The sequence below is a fragment of the Nerophis ophidion genome, linkage group LG06 (assembly GCF_033978795.1).
Source record: "Nerophis ophidion isolate RoL-2023_Sa linkage group LG06, RoL_Noph_v1.0, whole genome shotgun sequence".
Classification (NCBI taxonomy): domain Eukaryota; kingdom Metazoa; phylum Chordata; class Actinopteri; order Syngnathiformes; family Syngnathidae; genus Nerophis; species Nerophis ophidion.
The window spans coordinates 42,681,875-42,704,138 of record NC_084616.1 but is presented as its reverse complement, the minus strand read 5'-3'; the positions used below and the strand labels follow the sequence as shown (position 1 = coordinate 42,704,138).

Genomic DNA, 22,264 nt, shown 5'->3' with positions numbered 1-22,264 from the left:
GAAAGACTAGAAAATCCAAAAAAAGAACAGCAATACGGCATTTTCTGCTCAAACTTTACATTCACTCACACTTTTTTTTAATGCTACTCTCGAGCTGCTTGACCATCATGTGAATTGAAAAAAATTGGTATGATGTCATATTGTTTCAGAGTTGGACATGCGTTCTACTGAGGTGGCTAACTATGATGCGTGCAGTTTATCAAAGCAACAAACAAACAATCGGAAAATTCCCGTCGTATCAATTCCTAGATATGGTCGTAATTATACTAAATGCACTGGGCATAATAAACACAACATTATTAATATTGCTACTACGGATAATTTGATCAAATATTCCCTAAAACAGCCCACTACCTATAATATAGGTTTTTTAAACATAAGATCATTGTCTTCCAAAACGTTGTTAGTTAATGATATCATCAGAGACAACAATCTTAACGTCATCGGTCTCAGCGAAACCTGGCTTAAACCAAACGACTTTTTTGCGCTAAATGAGGCATGTCCTCCTAACTTTACACATGCGCATATTGCCCGTCCTCTTAAAAGGGGTGGGGGGGGTCGCATTAATATACAACGAAAACTCTAACCTTAGTCCTAACATAAATAATAAATATAAATCGTTTGAGGTGCTTACTATGAGGTCTGTCACACCGCTGCCTCTACACCTGGCTGTTATCTGCCGCCCCCCAGGGCCCTATTCGGACTTTATCGATGAATTCTCAGAGTTCGTTGCTGATCTAGTGACACACGCCGATAATATAATCATAATGGGGGACTTTAATATCCATATGAATACCCCATCGGACCCACCGTGCGTAGCGCTACAGACTATAATTGATAGCTGTGGTCTCACACAAATAAAAAATGAACCCACGCATCGCAACGGTAATACGATAGACCTTGTGCTTGTCAGGGGTATCACCGTTTCCAAAGTTACGATACTCCCATATACTAAAGTATTGTCCGATCATTACCTTATAAAATTCGAGGTTCAGACGCATGTTCGTCAAACTAATAATAATAATAACTGCTATAGCAGCCGCAACATTAATACGGCCACAACGACAACTCTTGCTGACCTACTGCCCTCGGTAATGGCACCATTCCCAAAGTATGTGGGCTCTATTGATAACCTCACTAACAACTTTAACGACGCCCTGCGCGAAACCATTGATAACATAGCACCGCTAAAGTTAAAAAAGGCTCCAAAAAAGCGTATCCCGTGGTTTACAGAAGAAACTAGAGCTCAGAAATGATTATGTAGAAAGCTGGAACGCAAATGGTGCACGACTAAACTTGAGGTGCACCATCAAGCATGGAGTGATAGTTTAATAACTTATAAACGCATGCTTACCTTAGCTAAAGCTAAATATTACTCAAATCTCATCCACCGTAATAAAAACGATCCTAAATTTTTGTTTAGTACGGTAGCATCGCTAACCCAACAAGGGACCCCTTCCAGTAGCTCCACCCACTCAGCTGATGACTTTATGCAATTCTTTAGTAAGAAAATTGAAGTCATTAGAAAGGAGATTAAAGACAATGCGTCCCAGCTACATTTGGGTTCTATTAACACTGATACGATTGTATATACGGCAGATACTGCCCTCCAAAATAGTTTCTCTCGTTTTGAGGAAGTAACATTAGAGGAATTGTTACAACATGTAAATGGAATGAAACAAACAACATGTTTACTTGACCCTCTTCCTGGGAAACTGATCAAGGAGCTCTTTGTATTATTAGGTCCCATCCCATCCATCCATCCATCATCTTCCGCTTATCCGAGGTCGGGTCGCGGGGGCAGCAGCCTAAGCAGGGAAGCCCAGACTTCCCTATCTCCAGCCACTTCGTCTAGCTCTTCCCGGGGGATCCCGAGGTCCATCAGTGCTAAATATTATAAACTTATCACTTTCCTCGGGCACTGCTCCCCTAGCATTCAAAACAGCGGTTATTCATCCTCTTCTTAAAAGACCTAACCTCGATCCTGACCTCATGGTAAACTACCGACCAGTGTCTCCCCTTCCCTTTATTTCAAAAATCCTCGAAAAAATTGTTGCGGAGCAGTTAAATGAACACTTAGCGTCTAACAATCTATGTGAAACCTTTCAATCCGGTTTCAGGGCAAATCACTCCACGGAGACAGCCCTCGCAAAAATGACTAATGATCTATTGCTAACGATGAATTCTGATCTGTCATCTATGTTGCTGCTCCTCGATCTTAGCGCTGCCTTCGATACCGTCGATCATAATATTTTATTAGAGCATATCAAAACACGAATTGGTATGTCAGACTTAGCCCTGTCTTGGTTCAACTCTTATCTTACTGATAGGATGCAGTGCGTCTCCCATAACAATGTGACCTTGGACTACGTTAAGGTAACGTGTGGAGTTCCCCAGGGTTCGGTCCTTGGCCCTGCACTCTTCAGCATCTACATGCTGCCGCTAGGTGACATCATACGCAAATACGGTGTTAGCTTTCACTGTTATGCTGATGACACCCAACTCTACATGCCCCTAAAGCTGACCAACACGCCGGATTGTAGTCAGCTGGAGGCGTGTCTTAATGAAATTAAACAATGGATGTCCGCTAACTTTTTGCAACTCAATGCCAAAAACACGGAAATGCTGATTATCGGTCCTGCTAGACACCGACCTCTATTTAATAATACAACTCTAACATTTGACAACCAAATAATTAAACAAGGCGACTCGGTAAAGAATCTGGGTATTATCTTTGACCCTACTCTCTCCTTTGAGGCACACATTAAAAGCGTTACTAAAACAGCCTTCTTTCAGCTCCGTAATATCGCTAAAATTCGCTCCATTTTGTCCACTAAAGACGCTGACATCATTATCCATGCGTTTGTTACGTCTCGCCTCGATTACTTATTCGGGTGTTACCATTTAGTGGTCAATTGTACGGAATATGTACTGTGCTGTGCAAACTACTAATAAAAGTATCAATCAATCAATCAATCAATACTGTAACGTATTATTTTCGGGCCTCCCTATGTCTAGCATTAAAAGATTACAGTTGGTACAAAATGCGGCTGCTAGACTTTTGACAAGAACAAGAAAGTTTGATCACATTACGCCTGTACTGGCTCACCTGCACTGGCTTCCTGTGCACTTAAGATGTGACTTTAAGGTTTTACTACTTACGTATAAAATACTACACGGTCTAGCTCCATCCTATTTTGCCGATTGTATTGTACCATATGTCCCGGCAAGAAATCTGCGTTCAAAGGACTCCGGCTTATTAGTGATTCCCAAAGCCCAAAAAAAGTCTGCGGGCTATAGAGCGTTTTCATTTCGGGCTCCAGTACTCTGGAATGCCCTCCCGGTAAAAGTTCGAGATGCCACCTCAGTAGAAGCATTTAAGTCTCACCTTAAAACTCATTTGTATACTCTAGCCTTTAAATAGACTCCCTTTTTAGACCAGTTGATCTGCCGTTTCTTTTCTTTTTCTCCTATGTCCCACTCTCCCTTGTGGAGGGGGTCCGGACCGATCCGGTGGCCATGTACTGCTTGCCTGTGTATCGGCTGGGGACATCTCTGCGCTGCTGATCCGCCTCCGCTTGGGATGTTTTCCTGCTGGCTCCGCTGTGAACGGGACTCTCGCTGCTGTGTTGGATCCGCTTTGGACTGGTCTCTCGCGACTGTGTTGGATCCATTATGGATTGAACTTTCACAGTATCATGTTAGAACCGCTCGACATCCATTGCTTTCCTCCTCTCCAAGGTTCTCATAGTCATCATTGTCACCGACGTCCCACTGGGTGTGAGTTTTCCTTGCCCTTATGTGGGCCTACCGAGGATGTCGTAGTGGTTTGTGTTGTGGTTTGTGCAGCCCTTTGAGACACTAGTGATTCAGGGCTATATAAGTAAACATTGATTGATTGATTGATTGATATGCAACCCTCTTATTGTCCGGTAAAAATGGTACTCCTATGAATCTTCATATTGCTGTTGAGGTCTGACTTCTTGTACCTGCCAAATACAAACGTATCTGTCCTTTCTCCGCCCTCTGCTCAAGTTGCAGTAAAATTACATTCAGGCACAAATATTTTCACCTTTAAATTTCTGCCACGCGAACAGTAACTGTTTAAACTTGACAAACAAGTCAATGGCGTTTTAAAATCGTGTTTTTATCACCTTTGCCTTTTAGTAAAGGTTAAACTGTTTTTATCTTTTAACATTTTTGAACAAGTCGTGCATGCTTTTATTTCAAGTCGCCTGGACTACTGCAATGCACTTTATGCTGGCATTAGCCAAAAAGCTCTATCCCGGTTGCAGTTAGTCCAGAACGCGGCAGCACGACTTTTAACAGGGGCCAGGAAACGCCAGCATATAACCCCAATTCTTCAGAGTTTGCACTGGCTCCCTGTTCATTTTAGACTTGATTTTAAAACATTGCTGTTTGTATTTAAATCTTTACATGGACTGGCACCTCAGTATATCTCGGACCTCATCCAAATTTACACTCCGGCTCTGAGGTCTGAGAGCCAGTTCCAGCTCATGGTGCCCAAGACCAGACTTAAAACCAGGGGAGACAGGGCCTTCTCTGTGGTCGGCCCTAAGTTCTGGAACACTCAGCCCCTTCATGTTCAAACTGCTTCCACAGTGGAGTGTTTTAAGTCTCGCCTTAAGACCCACTTTTATTTTTTGGCTTTTAACACTACGTGAGTTGTATGGTCCTCTGTCCTCAGTTGTCCTCTGTGTTTTTTATACACTTTGATTTCTATTTTACTGTTTTAATTGATTTTACCCTTTAAAATTGTTTTTAATCATATTTATTTTTATATTGTTTTTATATTGGTTTATATTTATCTATTTTTTGTTTTTATTCAGTCATTGGTGGAGCATAATATTGTTTTTTAATATTGTTTTTAACATGGCTGTGCAACGCTTTGGTAACATTCTTGTTGTTTAAATGTGCTATATAAATAAAGTGGATTGGATTGGATTGGATAAATATGTCCATCCATCCATCCATTTCCTTGCGCTTGTGTCTTTCGGGGTCACGGAGGGTGCTGGAGCCTATCTGAATCCAACAAATTCTGTTGATCTCCACTACTACTCGATAGACACTTTCCCCACGTCATACATTATGCTTAGAACTTACTTGACTTGAACAGTTGACTCACACGTTGAGAGCGCACGGACAACTAGTTCATTCCATTAAGCAGAGGCTGAGAGGTCATTTGTCTCAAAGCAAAAGATGAAAGATGGCACATAATGGCTGAGAAAGAGCAAGCGTACCAACATCAATCCTCTCCGTACACATGCACAACCAATATAACAATGTTTGGAGTCATAAAAATATCAAAGGTACTTCAACGAAAAAAAAAGTGTTTGAAGTTTAGCTGCGTACGCCACTTGACATGGCGCTCTCGGATCCAACCAACGTACCTTTATTGGCCTTCGGCGGTGGGGTTGTTTGAAACGTAGCCACAGCATCCCGGCGATTGCCATGCCGACACAGAGCCAAGTGAAGAAACTGAACAGGTTGATGACAGAGAAGATGTCCTGAGAGATGGCGTACATCATGGACAGGAGACACTGGGTGGAGTAAAAAGAATGTACAGTTTTTGCCATGGTGGAAATGACAATTAAAATGTGCATTATTTCATCAGATATATGGATGCTCAGAAGCTAATAATTCAAGAGATTTATGACTTGGTTGTTATATCAACACGATTGTATTAAATGTAACTATTTGCACTGCCTCTACTTTTTCACCCTGCAAATCCCTGGTCACGAATAGTATTACTTTAAGAACAACAAAGAAGCAGCATTGCAAATGTCTTCTTACTGTGAAGATGAGGGACGGCACCGGTGTGAAAAGGTCAGTGTGGACCAATCCCAGAGCAGCGGGAAGTTGACCCTCTCGAGCTCCAGCGTAGAACAAACTGGAACAGGAGGTGCAGATGTATTTTTTTTGTTGTTGTCATGATCTACTTGGCCTTGGTCACGCTGGCCAACAATAACAAACTCAAATTTTGCATTTGATCACACTTTCTGTCGCATTTGCTGGTTTGCATCTCAAATTTCACCCTTTGTAACAATAATAATAACTTATAAAACTAGTGTATTACTTTACCGTGCCGAGGTGAACAAGGACCCATTGACAGCTCCAAAGCAAGACAGCCCCACGAACACTGGAATTAGCCAAGACATCACACCAAGATGGTACTCCCCAAAAGTCTGCAAATAAGCCAGAGATCACATAGCTGAATAAAAGATAACCGCAGTCGGACATCTTATTGTTAGAGCATGGCAACTCACTACGGCGACAGCTTCAGAATTGACCATCTCCTCGGGAGAAATGGTTGTGAAGTAGGCCAGGTTGGTGAGAACGTAAACAACCGTTACGATGGGCATGGAGATGATGATTGAGAGGGGCAGGTTCCTTGGCGGAGAGAGGGCAACGCTCATTCATCAACATATTATCAGATCCACTTCAAACGATTTGTCAGTGTTCATGCACGCGTGACAAAAAAGTTACCAATCTGATAAATATAAGAATATAGAATATCGAATATTGTCAGGCATGTAACTGACAGTGTGGCTATGTTTCAGTTTTCCCTCTGTGTTTTATTTCCTGTTAGCGCTCTTATTTTTATTCAGTTTCCAGCTTGCCCCCCTTTGTGTTGTTTCCCCACAGCTGTGGCTGATTGGCACCTGGCCACACCTGGTGTCAATCAGTCGGCTGCTACTTACACCTACCCTGCCCTCCAGTCAGGGCTGGAGTATTGTTTGATGTATGCTGTGGACTGCTTGCTGTCTCCAGTTCTCCCTGTTTCTTGTATGCTAAGAGCTATTCCCTGGTTCCTGATCCCTGTTCCTCTTTGCCGTTTCCTGCCTCCTGGTTTGTGTTTTACCTGCATTTTTGGGATATTAAAACCATGTTTTCCTGCACCAAGCCTGCCATCTCTGCATCTCGTGGTTTGTCACCACCACTTCCTAACAGAATATGAGAAACCGGACTGGAAGTAGCTTTGGTTTAAAACACGGTTTTGCTTCTTGTTGTTTGTGTGATGTAATGCATGCAACACAATATACAGTAAAAGCTCATAGGTCAAACAAAATGTGTTCTGTGAGGCCATTTTGTTCTTATATTAGAGAAATGGTTCCCTATATCCAACATTGTCGGTAGCGAAATATAAATAATATATTTTGTCCTAATAAGTCAAGTTAATGCTGAGATAGGCGCCGGCGCCCCCCGCGACCCCGAAAGGGAATAAGCGGTAGAAAATGGATGGATGGATTTGTCCAATTTGCCATCATTGCTACCCCCTTTGATGGAAGCATCACAAAAAAGACAGAGAGCCAAATTAAAATACACTTTTGGATTAATTCCTGTAAATTAGTGGTTTGGGCCGCCAAAAAACATCTGTTTCTCCGCTGTAGTCCAAATGGACCGCAGCGGTACTCAATTGTAATACACTTTTTCAACAAAGTATCAATATCAAACAAGATGTCTGGAGCTAAAGTCATAAAGAAGTCAAAAAAATTATGATTAACGCAGGAAACACACTGTAAATATTATTTAAGTATTTAGTTTGAATTTATTTATTAATGTATGTAAATGTGTTTTTCATCAGTTTTTATGGGTCCATTCTTTAGCAGTATATTTGATTAGTATTTATTTTTGTAATCAGCCTGACCTAAGGCTTGATAATTATCTTTGTAATTACCACATCGTTTCATATCATTTGACAAGGTGCATCCTGTTAAACTGTAAGTATGTTAGATATAATTATTGAATATGATTAAATCAAAAGTAAGAATACACATTCAGTGTTGATAATTGATATTTGAGTGGAAAAGTTAAACCCCGAGGTGAGAAAGGCTAAGAACCCCTGCTTTAATTGCTTATTGAACCGAGGCCTTACATTTGCTAAACTCCCAAGTTTTGTTGACTTTTGAGGAAAATTTTGGTTGAACTGCAAATTGTACAACATTTGGCTCTGACTTTGGTAATTCCACTGTATACTGCAAAGTAAAAATCTGAATTTCCCTTTAGAGATGCTAATTAACATCTAATATGTCATTATTTATGTCCAATGCATCTAAACTTGTTGAATGTGCAGTTTTTGTAAGGCTTTTTTTTTTTGTTTCTGCTAATTTCGGCATTCTGCATCTCCATGCAATGGACACATAACAAGCATGCTCTTTCCTAGTCATCCATGAGCAGAGTCATGCTTTTGGAAAATACTAACAGGAGAATCCCGCTTTAAAACCACCTCCATCAAATTTAAGTCACCTCTCTGGATTGATCATCTCCTCTGTAACGTAATTCAGGTAATTCCTGAAAAAACAAAAAAAAAGACAACAATGTACCATGAAGTTTCAAGTATACAGGAAGGCATTGGTTTAAAACAACAACACAAGAGTCAACTCTCCAGTTTGGGTTGACACAGTTAGAGAGGTATTAACTTAACAATTTGTGAATTATTGTTTGCAGTGTTGTACAAGGGTAATGAATAGTACTGATAGTAGTAATAAAGGATCAAAACGATATCAGTTTGGCCTGCGGTTACTCTTATTGCCATAACATGATGATTTTTTTTTTTTAATGAAAATACCTCATGGTTTTTGAGCTCTTCTTAAATTACTCTGAATGTGAATGAGTCTGTGGTCTGTGATCCTGACCTTTTTTTTGTTTTATTGTCAGGTTCTTGTTAATAAAATGTCTATGTACACCAACCTGTCTGGGAACTACCGACGGAACTTAGCCTGAGGCTAAAATCTGACATAGTTGCATAAGTATATGTGCTGTCAGTCCCTACTTTAAATAAAGAGAGGGGAAAAGTCACACATTTTATTGTGATGGCTTGGCACAGTTGGAACCCGGGTTGTAACGATATTAAAATGTCTTATCATAGTTATCGTGACCGAAATGATGACGGTTATTATTATTATTATATATTAAATGTGATAAAGAAATACTTATACCCATACTGAAATCTTTTGATCAAGTTATTATTTTTTTAAATAAATAGATAAAGACACATGGTTAGAAAAATTCACTATTTTGCATGTTTTCTGTTTCTCATGCTTCACTGATAGTGTTTTGGTGTTAGTAATCGATCTGTTGTAATAGCCAAGCTTTTATTGTTATTGATTTGTACTGTAGAACTTTAAGAATTATTTAAATGAAACCTATCATTCTTTTTTATTATGTCTGGTGGGCGATGTGGCGTCCTACTCTTTTCAGTGGTCCTTGAACGCACCGTAAAAACACTTACTAATAATATTCCTCGGAGTATAGCATAATCACTCTGTTGTTGTAGGTTCATGTGCACAATTGAATACCTTAGTTGCTCAAAATACAAAGTATTTGTTTACGTTCAGATTGAGCTTGAGGTATGTAATTTGTTAATAGGGAAAGACTGTAATGTCTCTTGTTTTCATAAAAGCATTTAAGCTAGTGAGCCGGCGCCAGTTCTTTTGTGAATTTTTTTCAAATGCAGTTGTCACGGTTTTTTGATCATTTTGATTTTAAACGGTAAAACTAACTGTCAAAGTTTTACCACGGTTATCATTAACACTGTTTATTTTTACATCTGTAGTTGGAACTAATATAAAATATTTTTGCAGTAGTGTGTGTGCCTTTATACTGGAAGTATTTTCTTCATTCAAATAAATAATTGCTTTAATTAAAAAAAAAGTGTACTGCACGAAATGTTGCAAGCTATTCTGTGTAATAGTTTTTCTTGTAGTATTTGTACACCACATTTCAGGAATAGTCAGTATTTAAAGTAGCTATATGTTATATGTTCTTGCAGTGAGGAGGCAGCCTGTCTCAACAAAATCACTGCGGATGTGGAACCAGGAAGTATGTCTCGCCCTGCAGGACTGTTTTGAGACCACAGACTGTGGGACGTGCTCTGTAGGCCTCACAGGACGGACATTGATAGCATCACAGACTACATTAATTTCTCTGAGGACTCCATTATCCCTACAAAAACTGTCCACCGTTACCCAAATAACAAGCCCTGCATCACCAGCCAGCTAAAAGTGCTGCTGAATTAAAAGAAGCTAGCCTTCAGATCTGGTGATCGGAACGAGTTGAGGAGGATACAGGCAGCTTAAAGTCCAGCTGCGAGAAGGGAAAGATGCCTACAGAAGGAAGCTGGAGGCCAAACTCCAGCAGAATAACACTTGGGATGTGTAGAAGAGCATGAAAACCATCACAGGCTTCAATAACAAAGGCAAACTGCTGGATGGGGGTGTAGATAGAGATGGAACTTGCATATTTGTACATGCTATCATAATGTAATGAAGCTAGCCTTGTTAGCATCAGCTAACATGCTAACATGTTTTTCAAGAAACTTGGTTAGTACTATTAACTTACAATGGCATTCTTTTTGTATTTTTTCAGTCTCATAAATTCACCAAAATGACTTCAGCATCTAGTGGGTCCATGACGATGACTTCTGTTTGGTTTGATCAGCCGTTTTACTACTGAGTAACAGACACTGTTTAGAAACAATTAAAGTATGTAAATAAACATTGACAAAATCTTTTTCCTTATAGTCCTGTGCGGTTAATATATGGAAAACTGTGTTCCATCCATCCATCCATCATCTTCCGCTTATCCGAGGTCGGGTCGCGGGGGCAGCAGCCTAAGCAGGGAAGCCCAGACTTCCCTATCTCCAGCCACTTCGTCTAGCTCTTCCCGGGGGATCCCGAGGCGTTCCCAGGCCAGCCGGGAGACATAGTCTTTCCAACGGTTCCTGGGTCTTCCCCGTGGCCTCCTACCAGCTGGACGTGCCCTAAACACATCCCTAGGGAGGCGTTCGGGTGGCATCCTGACCAGATGCCCGAACCACCTCATCTGGCTCCTCTCGATGTGGAGGAGCAGCGGCTTTACGTTGAGCTCCTCCCGGATGGCAGAGCTTCTCACCCTATCTCTAAGGGAGAGCCCCGCCACCCGGCGGAGGAAACTCATTTCGGCCGCTTGTACCCGTGATCTTATCCTTTCGGTCATGACCCAAAGCTCATGACCATAGGTGAGGATGGGAACGTAGATCGACCGGTAAATTGAGAGCTTTGCCTTCCGGCTCAGCTCCTTCTTCACCACAACGGATCGATACAACGTCCGCATTACTGAAGACGCCGCACCGATCCGCCTGTCGATCTCACGATCCACTCTTCCCCCACTCGTGAACAAGACTCCTAGGTACTTGAACTCCTCCACTTGGGGCAGGGTCTCCTCCCCAACCCGGAGATGGCACTCCACCCTTTTCCGGGCGAGAACCATGGACTCGGACTTGGAGGTGCTGATTCTCATTCCAGTCGCTTCACACTCGGCTGCGAACCGATCCAGTGAGAGCTGAAGATCCCGGCCAGATGAAGCCATCAGGACTACATCATCTGCAAAAAGCAGAGACCTAATCCCGTGGCCACCAAACCGGAACCCCTCAACGCCTTGACTGCGCCTAGAAATTCTGTCCATAAAAGTTATGAACAGAATCGGTGACAAAGGACAGCCTTGGCGGAGTCCAACCTTCACTGGAAACGTGTCCGACTTACTGCCAGCAATGCGGACCAAGCTCTGACACTGATCATACAGGGAGCGGACTGCCACAATAAGACATTCCGATACCCCATACTCTCTGAGCACTCCCCACAGGACTTCCCGAGGGACACGGTCGAATGCCTTCTCCAAGTCCACAAAGCACATGTAGACTGGTTGGGCAAACTCCCATGCACCCTCAAGAACCCTGCCGAGAGTATAGAGCTGGTCCACAGTTCCACGACCAGGACGAAAACCACACTGTTCCTCCTGAATCCGAGGTTCGACTATCCGGCGAAGCCTCCTCTCCAGTACACCTGAATAAACCTTACCGGGAAGGCTGAGGAGTGTGATCCCACGATAGTTGGAACACACCCTCCGGTCCCCCTTCTTAAAGAGAGGGACCACCACCCCGGTCTGCCAATCCAGAGGTACCGCCCCCGATGTCCACGCGATGCTGCAGAGTCTTGTCAACCAAGACAGCCCCACAGCATCCAGAGCCTTAAGGAACTCCGGGCGGATCTCATCCACCCCCGGGGCCTTGCCGCCGAGGAGCTTTTTAACTACCTCAGCGACCTCAGCCCCAGAAATAGGAGAGTCCACTAGATTCCCCAGGCACCGCTTCCTCAAAGAAAGACGTGTTGGTGGGATTGAGGAGGTCTTCGAAGTATTCCCTCCACCGATCCACAACATCCGCAGTCGAAGTCAGCAGAACACCATCCGCACCATACACGGTGTTGATAGTGCACTGCTTCCCCTTCCTGAGGCGCCGTATGGTGGTCCAGAATCGCTTCGAAGCCGTCCGGAAGTCGTTTTCCATGGCTTCCCCGAACTCTTCCCATGTCCGAGTTTTTGCCTCCGCGACCGCTAAAGCTGCACACCGCTTGGCCCGTCGGTACCCGTCCACTGCCTCCGGAGTCCTATGAGCCAAAAGAACCCGATAGGACTCCTTCTTCAGCTTGACGGCATCCCTCACTGCTGGTGTCCACCAACGGGTTCTGGGATTACCGCCACGACAGGCACCAACAACCTTGCGGCCACAGCTCCAATCAGCCGCCTCGACAATAGAGGTTCGGAACATGGTCCACTCGGACTCAATGTCCCGCACCTCCCTCGTGACATGTTCAAAGTTCTCCCGGAGGTGTGAATTGAAACTCTCTCTGACAGGAGACTCTGCCAGACGTTCCCAGCAGACCCTCACAATGCGCTTGGGCCTGCCAGGTCTGTCCGGCATCCTCCCCCACCATCGCAGCCAACTCACCACCAGGTGGTGATCGGTAGAAAGCTCCGCCCCTCTCTTCACCCGAGTGTCCAAAACATAAGGCCGCAAATCCGATGACACAACTACAAAGTCGATCATGGAGCTGCGGCCTAGGGTGTCCTGGTGCCAAGTGCACATATGGACACCCTTATGTTTGAACATGGTGTTTGTTATCGACAAACTGTGACGACCACAAAAGTCTAATAACAAAACACCACTCGGGTTTAGATCCGGGCGACCATTCTTCCCAATCACGCCTCTCCAGGTTTCACTGTCGTTGCCAACATGAGCGTTGAAGTCTCCCAGTAGGACAAGGGAATCACCCGGAGGAGCACTTTCCAGTACTCCCTCGAGTGTACCCAAAAAGGGTGGGTATTCTGAACTGCTGTTTGGTGCGTAAGCACAAACAACAGTCAGGATCCGTCCCCCCACCCGAAGGCGAAGGGAAGCTACCCTCTCGTCCACTGGGTTGAACTCAAACGTACAGGCTTTGAGCCGGGGGGCAACCAGAATTGCCACCCCAGCCCGTCGCCTCTCACTGCCGGCAACGCCAGAGTGGAAGAGGGTCCAGTCCCTCTCGAGAGAACTGGTTCCAGAGCCCTTGCTGTGCGTCGAGGTGAGTCCGACTATATCCAGCCGGAACTTCTCTACCTCGCGCACTAGCTCAGGCTCCTTCCCCCCCAGTGAGGTGACGTTCCACGTCCCAAGAGCTAGCTTCTGTAGCCGAGGATCGGACCGCCAAGTGCCCTGCCTTCGGCTGCCGCCCAGCTCACAATGCACCCGACCTCTATGGCCCCTCCTATGAGTGGTGAGCCCATTGGAGGGATGACCCACGTTGCCTCTTCGGGCTGTGCCCGGCCGGGCCCCATGGGAACAGGCCCGACCACCAGGCGCTCGCCATCGTGCCCCAACTCCGGGCCTGGCTCCAGAGCGGGGCCCCGGTGACCCACGTCCGGGCGAGGGAAATCTGGGTTCATTTCGTTGTAATTCCATTGAAGTCTTTGAGCTGCTCTTTGTCTGATCACTCACCTAGGACCTGTTTGTCTTGGGAGACCCTACCAGGGGGCATGAAAACCCCCAGACAACATAGCTCCTAGGATCATTGGGACACGCAAACTCCTCTACCACGGTAAGGTAGCAGCTCAGAGAGGAGGAGAGGCTGGTCCGATGGCAGTGAAGTCTCATTGAATTGCTACAGTGAATTACAGAACTAAAGAAAACTGTGTTATTCTTCTAAAATGTAGTGGGTGCGCTGTGTAGTGCAGAAAATAAGAAATGGAAAGAACACTTAGTATAATGCAGTACAGTAATACACAGCTACAAATAATCATAGTTGCTAAATGAATACCTCTCTGATTGTGTGAATCAACATCAAGCTGTGTTCTTCATCTTTGCAAAGCCACAATTATTAATACAATAGTTCAGAAGTACATCATATTTCCATTTAAAAATGTGCAGGAATGAAAATCACTATGAAAGAATTGTTTCCATTTCTAATCAGTACTTAGGTCACAAATGACTTACCAGCCTCCAAAAGCAAATAAACCACTGTACAGAGCCAAGACAATATTGTCCACACCAAATTTGCTGCCTTCAAATGCATTTTCTGGCTTCAAGTAAGGCACATCACCTGCACACACACAGAAAATACACGATTATCGTGCTGTATTCATATTTATTGGAATTTATTGTGAAACATGGGTTTTCTTCCTCATAATGAGGAAGACTATACACCACACATGCATTTGCTCACACTCTTGTCGTTTTGCGCTTCAGCTCACTGAAAAGGCCAGTGTGCGACAGCACCCGGCAAGCTTTTGCAGCCTCATCGTCATGGCAACACAGCTTCGCACAATGATTGTGGGTGTGGCCTTGCAAATGAGGGCGAGCAAGGAGCAGATATAGCGTGGCGCAGGCGGCCGCCATACTGTATGCCCCTCGTGCTGTGCAGTATATTGTTCTGCGGCTGGGGCTTCAGTGGACAATTTTTAAATGATAATATTCTACGATTAATATATGGTTTAGTGTGTGGAATATGGTGGGTTTTATTCAGAGGGTTTTGGTTTTAAAGATTATTGTATAACACTATAATATTATTTTAAAGACTAGCTCTTTGTTCTTTCAATGCTAATGAAGCATCATAAGCAGCATTTTTAATTATGTAACTATATGTTTAGATTATTTTTAAACAAGAATTGATTGATTTGCTTTAATTCCACACATACTTGAGTCCATCTAACCAAATTTTTCCTATAATTCACATTCTTTATGTAAGAAAATATATATTTATTTTGTAACCTAAAAAACATTTTAAATAGACATCCAAAAACCGCCTACAATACTTAGTTTATGTTACGTGACCTGAATATCAACCAGGTATTAGTGATATTATTATTACAGGGGGTAACATTAAAGCCCCACTTAGAAGAACTTGCAATTTTGTTTGATTTTGGCGGTGCCAGTGGACCAAAGCGGTAGTGTTTGCCTGAAGGAAGACCCCATTTCCAATGAAAACCAGCGCATAGCGTCGTAAATCGTCAGAAACTACTGTCACGTACACACAAACTGACACAGTAATACCACAATGACACTGTGAGAGGCGGGGCGTGGCCACGCGCCACCTGCCGGCGATGGCATGCACAGGAGCCGGCTGGAAGCAAGATGACAGGTGAGTGGATACCTCAGCTGGAACGAGTTATCTAATCACCTGTCTCTATTTAGCAGCGTTGGTGACTGCAGGGCGGGGCTGAAAAGCCAGAAGGACCCAGGAGGTACTGAGGACGCCAGAAGGGTTGTGGGAGGACTGAGCGAGTTAAAAACTTTGTGAGTGAACAAACTAAGACTGAAAAGACTTGGGGAGTGAACGAAGAAGATAAACTGTTGTGAAAATTAAAAATGAAAAGAAAATCCTTTTGGGAACAAACAAAAGAAGAAATATTGTGTGTAAAAAGATTAAAAAGAATTGTCAACTTGAACTCCTGCTGTGATCCTTCGGTCCTGAAGACCCCACGACACAAACCTGTCACAGACACATATTACTCAAACTTTATATTTGCGGTTTACAGTTATAGCATTGTTTTTACTTTATACATTACTTTTGAGTTTGTTGCGCGGCTGGTCGTTTCATGTGTAGAACTGCTAACTATAAAGCTGGTGGCTATTTATAGCTACCACACACATTTCTTATAACTAACATTAACATTTTGATTTGAGCATTGAAAGGTACTTAACAGTAAAGCAGAAACAGAGCCAAGGCAACATCAGTTTGAAATCCTTAATCGTGCTTGAGCTCACGCCAGCGAGTGAAAGCTCGGCCAGTGTCCATCCTTGACTGTCCTTTTAACTGGGTAGCCTCCATTTTTCTTTTTTTTGGCTCCTCAGACAAAACTTTTAGCTTTTTTGTGTAGTTTTGCAACTAAGGCCATGATAGCAGTAATTCGCATCACTTCCGTATTTGCAATGAAAGGGGAAAGGGGGGACTGACGTATGCCGTAAAGCAAGTCAGCACATTGGTAGTTTTTTATGTGGCGGGGTGGCAGGGTTGCTACTACCCTCCTCATGGTCGCTAAGAGCCAGCAAAAGTAACACAGAACCCCTCAGGCCATGACAGAGGTGTCATCCAACTAGTTGTAAGTCCATGTATCGCCCCAAAAGTTATGAAACTATTTTGTGAAGGTTGACAAGTTACTTACTGCTGCTTTAAGAACCTATTTTTAGTGGTACATTGTCACAGAGACCTAACTTCCTGATGCTGCTGTATTGACATTGTCAGCTGGTGAGCTGCTTCCTGGCCTCGGAGCTCATGAAAGTTTATTCTTGATTATAAATCATGTGTCGCACCTGGGTAATAAAAGGATGAGGACGTAATTTGAGATGTGGGTTAACTGTAACAGCCAATTTAAACCCCCAAATGGTGAAAAAAATCGAAAAAGACACTTGGTTCCACCCCGACGATTATGAGTATTGGAATATATCAACATCGTAACAGTCGGCATCCCAGTGAGAGAAGACATTGTACTGTAAGTGATGTTTTATTATGTTTATTTTTTTCCATTAAGTCTGCAGTGAGTAGTTATAGGTGTTTGTAAAATTAATGACCAAAATATGTAAATAGTACATGTTATTAAGAATATGCTTATTACTGCGTTAAATATGTACTTACAGCGTGTATATAAAACCTTGATAAAGGTGTTTGGCTGTTTTTAAGTGCTTTATAGGCAAAATAGAGCCACTCCTCATATTTATTTACTAATTAGAATGCATAAAAACAGAAAAACAAATGTATGCTTGTCTAACATAATGATTGTGAATGATAGACTAAATTCAAAACATAAAAGAGCAGTTCCCCTTTAAGATCATACATTTAAAATCTGATAAGTAAAATAATTGTTGCATTTTGTAATTTATTCCCTGTATTTCAGCAGCATTGGCATTTGTGTACAGAAGCATACACACACACACACACACGCATGAGTGCACACTCGCTCGTGAAGGCAGACACACAACCTGAAAGCAAGTCCTCTACTCGTTAGTGATGGCCATCATTAAGAGACAAAAGAATGCATCTTCCTTGTTGATGTTGACACTAGCATTTGATAGCAAAAATGTGAAGGAATATTCTAGAGAGCAAAAAATTCCTCCTCAAATATTGTTCCCATGGTTAGTAAGGCAACAAATTGTTAATACGTCATAACATCTGCGACCTCAGAACGTTTTATGTTCTGCTTAAAGGTAAACAGAACGCTGGTTGAAAGTTCTAAGACTTACCTGTAAAGATCTCAATGAAGCCAAAGAGGATGATGATGACCAGGGCGAGCAACTTCGAGGCTGTGAACAAGTCTTGGACCTTGGTGGCGGCCCTCACGCTGATACAGTTGATAAAGGTAAGGCAAGCTGTGGGAGATCAAACACAAAGAGCATTCAAACGCTGAACCGTGGTCCTGATGGCATTTGTTGCTAGAAGCTACTCACTGAGGCAGAGGCAGGCGATGAGCTTGGCGGCGCTGTCGGGCACACTGCAGTTGGGGTAGATCGGTTTCAGGAGGTACGTGGCGAACACCAGCGACACAACGTACTGCGACGACGGCCGGATGATGAGCATCTCCACCCACAGTTTGAGGAAGGCTGCCAGCTCGCCGTAGATCTCCAGGATGTATGTGTAGTCCCCCCCGGACTTGGTGATCGTGGTGCCCAGTTCGGCGTAGCAAAGCGCCCCCATGGTGGAGATCACGCCGCACACGGACCACACGATCAAGGAAAGGCCGGCAGAGCCAGTCTCTTTCACTACACCTGTCGGCGTGACGAAGATGCCCGAGCCGATGATGGTGCCTATTATCATGGCCACGCCGTTGAAGAGGGTGATGCTGCGCTTGAGTTCAATCTTCTGGCTCTTTTTAGCGGGGGGATCTGTGGGGCTTGATGGGGTGGCGAGTGGAGTGGTTGGGGATGGAAGGATCTCACCATCTTGGTCCATTTCTGCTTCAGTTGATGTTAGCCAAGAAAATAAAAAGGTCTTCAGATTCAATGTATTTTATACTTACTAGAGAGCAGTTCAATGTGTTAGAAAAATTACTGTGTTGTAGTGAGTTTGCATAATTCACCCACAGAACTTTAGTTAGAGAATTCTAGTTGGGCGGGTTTTGACGGGAGACATTTCCTGTGTTATTATTGTTGCACTAGGAAAACACGGATGTGGAGATACTGCTCCATTGACAATTTGAAACAAAACCTGAATGAATAAAAACAGTAAGCGCCGGTCCTCATGCACTACAGTGGATTAATAAATACCGCTGGTATGTGTTCTTTTTCATTAGCCCCAAGGTGCATTTCATCAGCAGTTAGAACCTCTCTAACTGCATCTCAATCAAAGATAATAGCCAACACTATCTCCCCAGGTCAACTCAACAGCCGGGGTTCAATCACATTATCAAAACACTCACATCTTTTCTCCTTAGATTCTGGAGCAGGTGCGGAGCAAGCAACAGATGAATGCAAATGAAACGCATGTTTGCACACTTTTCGTTGAAACACACCTCAAACGTGCACACGTACACTGAGGCTTTTCCTTTGTGTAAGGCAACATTGCGTCAGACCACATGGTGGAACAGTGCCGCCCTGCTCCATGTGCTAACAACAGAAGTGTGTGTTGTAGTGAAGTGTGGTATACTGCACTTACCCGCCTTCTTCTCCTTGGCGATGCTCTCCCGGCTGCTACGTAATTTCAGTTCGGGCTCAGCCATCTTTTCCTCCTAACCTGTGTCCCCTTGTCTTGTATTTCCCCCCTTCTTTACGCTCTGCCTCTATGTCTCCTTCCTCCTCCTGTGACTAAATTCTCTCTGACACACACACGCCGCGCTTTATCCCTCCCTCCCTCCCCAGATTTGCTCTCCCTCACACACACGCACGGACACACACACACACACACACACACACACACACACACACACATATACACACACACACTTGCTAACTAACGAGACTCCATCTGACCCTGATCCTGTCTGCCTCCCCCCTCCCTTGCCTCCGACCTTACACAGAAAGGTAGAAGCTCCACCTTTGTGATGCTGTGGGGGTCTACGCCCACTCCTGCTGCTCCATGATGACATAACTCAGGGTGGAGGGGGGATGGTGGACTGTGGTTACTGGCAGCAAGTGTTTAGAAGGGGCCACAATGTGATGCTCTAATCTTGTTGTGTACTTCTGGCTAATCCAGACAGTCTGCTCTTGTGCGTGAAAGGGGAGTTGTTGCATGGCGACAGCGCTCTCCTGCGGCACGTGTAGGGTAGTGAAGTGGTTCTTCAGCCATGATGCCATGTTGGAAGGAGGTGAAATGGATACCCACTAAAACACAGATTGAAATTGGGTCTTCAATGCACATGACGGTTTATAATTCGAGATAACATGTTCACTTAACTAACTTAAACAACAATAAGATCACTGTTATTGTAAAGGAACAAAAATATTGAAAACTTAAAACAACATTTACATTCAATGTCATGCATAACAGTGCAAAACAGAACTGTATTTTGTTAAAACTCACCTTGTCTGCTTCAGTTGATGTTAGCCAAGAAAATTCAGATGCAATGTATTTTATACTTAATACTGAGCAGTTCAATGTGTTGGCACAAGTACTGTGTTATGGTGGGCTTACATAATTCACCCATGGAACTTTAGTTACGGTTTGAGAGTTCTGGTTGGGCAAGTTTTGATGGGACACATTTCCGGTGTTATTGTTGTTGAACTAGGAAGCGATAACATAATTGCTAACGTAACAAAAATTTGAAAAGGAATTTTAACTTTGCAACCTCATAAGTTTTATTTTCATAAATGTAAGTTTTTCAATACCCAACCTGTCTTTTGTGCCTTTCAAAAAGATTTAACACTCTACATTAAAACACTTTCTACCTCTAACAACAAAAAAGCTGTGAAAACGATGATGCTGTGTTCCAAATTGAAGTTATTTACTGAAATTGAGTGAGCCTATGGCTTTGCACTTTGTTTATTATATATATATATATATATATATATATATATATATATATATATATATATATATATATATATATATATATATTAGGGGTGTGGAAAAAAATCGAATACGTTGTGCGTTTCAGAATCAATTCTCATTTTTAAAAAATCGATTTTTTTATTTTTACAAAAAAACATTTTTTTTATTATTTGTTTATTTTTTATTTATCAATCCAACAAGCCACTACACAGCAATAACATAACAATGCAGTCCAATTTCAAAACCAAACCTGACCCAGCAACACTCAGAACTGCAATAAACAGAGCAATTGAGAGGAGACACAAACACGACACAGAACAAACCAAAAGTAGTGAAACAAAAATGTATATTATCAACAACAGTATCAATATTAGTTATAATTTCAGCATAGCAGTGATTAAAAATCCCTCATTGAGATTATCATTAGACATTTATAAAAATTTAAAAAAAGAACAATAGTGTCACAGTGGCTTACACTTGCATCGCATCTCATAAGCTTGACAACACACTGTGTCCAATGTTTTCACAAAGATAAAATAAGTCATATTTTTGGTTCGTTTAATAGTTAAAACAAATTGACATTATTGCAATCAGTTGATAAAACATTGTCCTTTACAATTATAAAAACTTTTTTTTTTTTTAAATCTACTCTGCTTGCATATCAGCAGACTGGGGTAGATCCTGCTGAAATCCTATGTATTGAATGAATACAGAATCGTTTTGAATCGGGAAAATATAGTTTTTGAATCGAAAATCGAATCGAATCGAAAAAATCGATATATTATCGAATCGTGACCCCAAGAATCGATATTGAATTGAATGGTGGGACACCCAAAGATTCACAGCCCTAATATATATATATATATACATATTTTGTTTATATATATATATATATGTATATATATGTATATAGTATTCCATTTTATTTACTTTGAATTTACAACCCCCTGGCGCTATTTTATTTTGTACTGTTTTTGTACTTATTTTGATTCTTGTTTCTCGTCTGTTTGTTTGTAAATGTTGAAATTTATAAATAAAAGAAAAAAAAGATGTTAACGTCAATGAACAAACATATTTAAAACTTAATACAAGATTATTAAGCTTAATACAAGATTAATTCAATATCATGCATAACAGTACACAACAGAATGTTTAGTGCACGGGTGTCAAACTCTGGCCCACGGGTCAAATTTGGCCCGCGATGTAATTTCATTTGGCCCTTGAGGCAATTTCCAATTAAGATTAGAGCTGGCCCGCCGGTAAACCAAATTCACCGCTAATACTCATACTTGCCAACCCTCCCAATTTTCCCGGGAGACTCCCGAATTTCAGTGCCCCTCCCGAAAATCTCACGGTGCAACAATTTTCCCAAATATCTCCCGATGTCTACCCAGAAAACAATATTGGGGGCGTGCCTTAAAAGCACTGCCTTTAGCGTCTTCTACAACCTGTCGTCATGTCCGGTTTTCCTCCTTACAAACAGCGTGCCGGCCCATTCACATAATATATGCGGCTTTTACACACACACAAGGCATACTTATTCAAAGCCATACAGGTCACACTGAGGGTGGCCGTATAAACAACTTTGACACTGTTACAAATATGCGCCACACTGTGAACCCACACCAAGCAAGAATGACAAACACATTTTCAGGAGAAAATCAGCACCGTAACACAACATAAACACAACAGTACAAATACCCAGAACCACTTGCAGCACTAACTCTTCCGGGACGCTACAATATACACCGCATGCTACCAACAACCGTGTGTCGCAAACTGAGCAGTAAAAAGGCCTGAATAGTTGATTTATTCCTTGTTACTTTATTTTCAAATGTATTCGCCTGTGGAAAAAGTTAGTGTTGATATTTACCTCAGAAGGCTGCAAATAGAAAAGAGGCATTCAATTTTTCATTTAATTTTTTTTTATATACCATTGATGTTTTTTCGTTTGTTTTTTCAAAGTTGAT

At 42.6% G+C, this 22,264-nt stretch overlaps 1 protein-coding gene across 2 annotated transcripts in view; it reads right to left on the bottom strand.

Annotated features, from left to right (window-relative positions):
- Window positions 1–19,146, bottom strand: part of LOC133554736 (large neutral amino acids transporter small subunit 1-like) — a 28,063-nt gene extending 8,917 nt beyond the window's left edge. Inside the window, exons 1-9 of one of the 2 annotated variants that reach the window (XM_061903827.1) lie at window positions 18,963–19,146; window positions 17,759–18,265; window positions 17,555–17,680; window positions 14,312–14,417; window positions 8,269–8,313; window positions 6,288–6,411; window positions 6,103–6,206; window positions 5,815–5,911; window positions 5,412–5,561 (exon numbers count right to left, since the gene is read on the bottom strand). In XM_061903827.1, the coding sequence (XP_061759811.1) occupies window positions 5,412–5,561; window positions 5,815–5,911; window positions 6,103–6,206; window positions 6,288–6,411; window positions 8,269–8,313; window positions 14,312–14,417; window positions 17,555–17,680; window positions 17,759–18,265; window positions 18,963–19,026 (1,323 nt within the window). In that variant the 5' untranslated portion in view covers window positions 19,027–19,146. The remainder of the gene's footprint in view (window positions 1–5,411; window positions 5,562–5,814; window positions 5,912–6,102; window positions 6,207–6,287; window positions 6,412–8,268; window positions 8,314–14,311; window positions 14,418–17,554; window positions 17,681–17,758; window positions 18,266–18,962) is intronic. The other variant, XM_061903828.1, reaches the window with a different exon arrangement.
- Window positions 19,147–22,264: the final 3,118 nt, after the last annotated feature.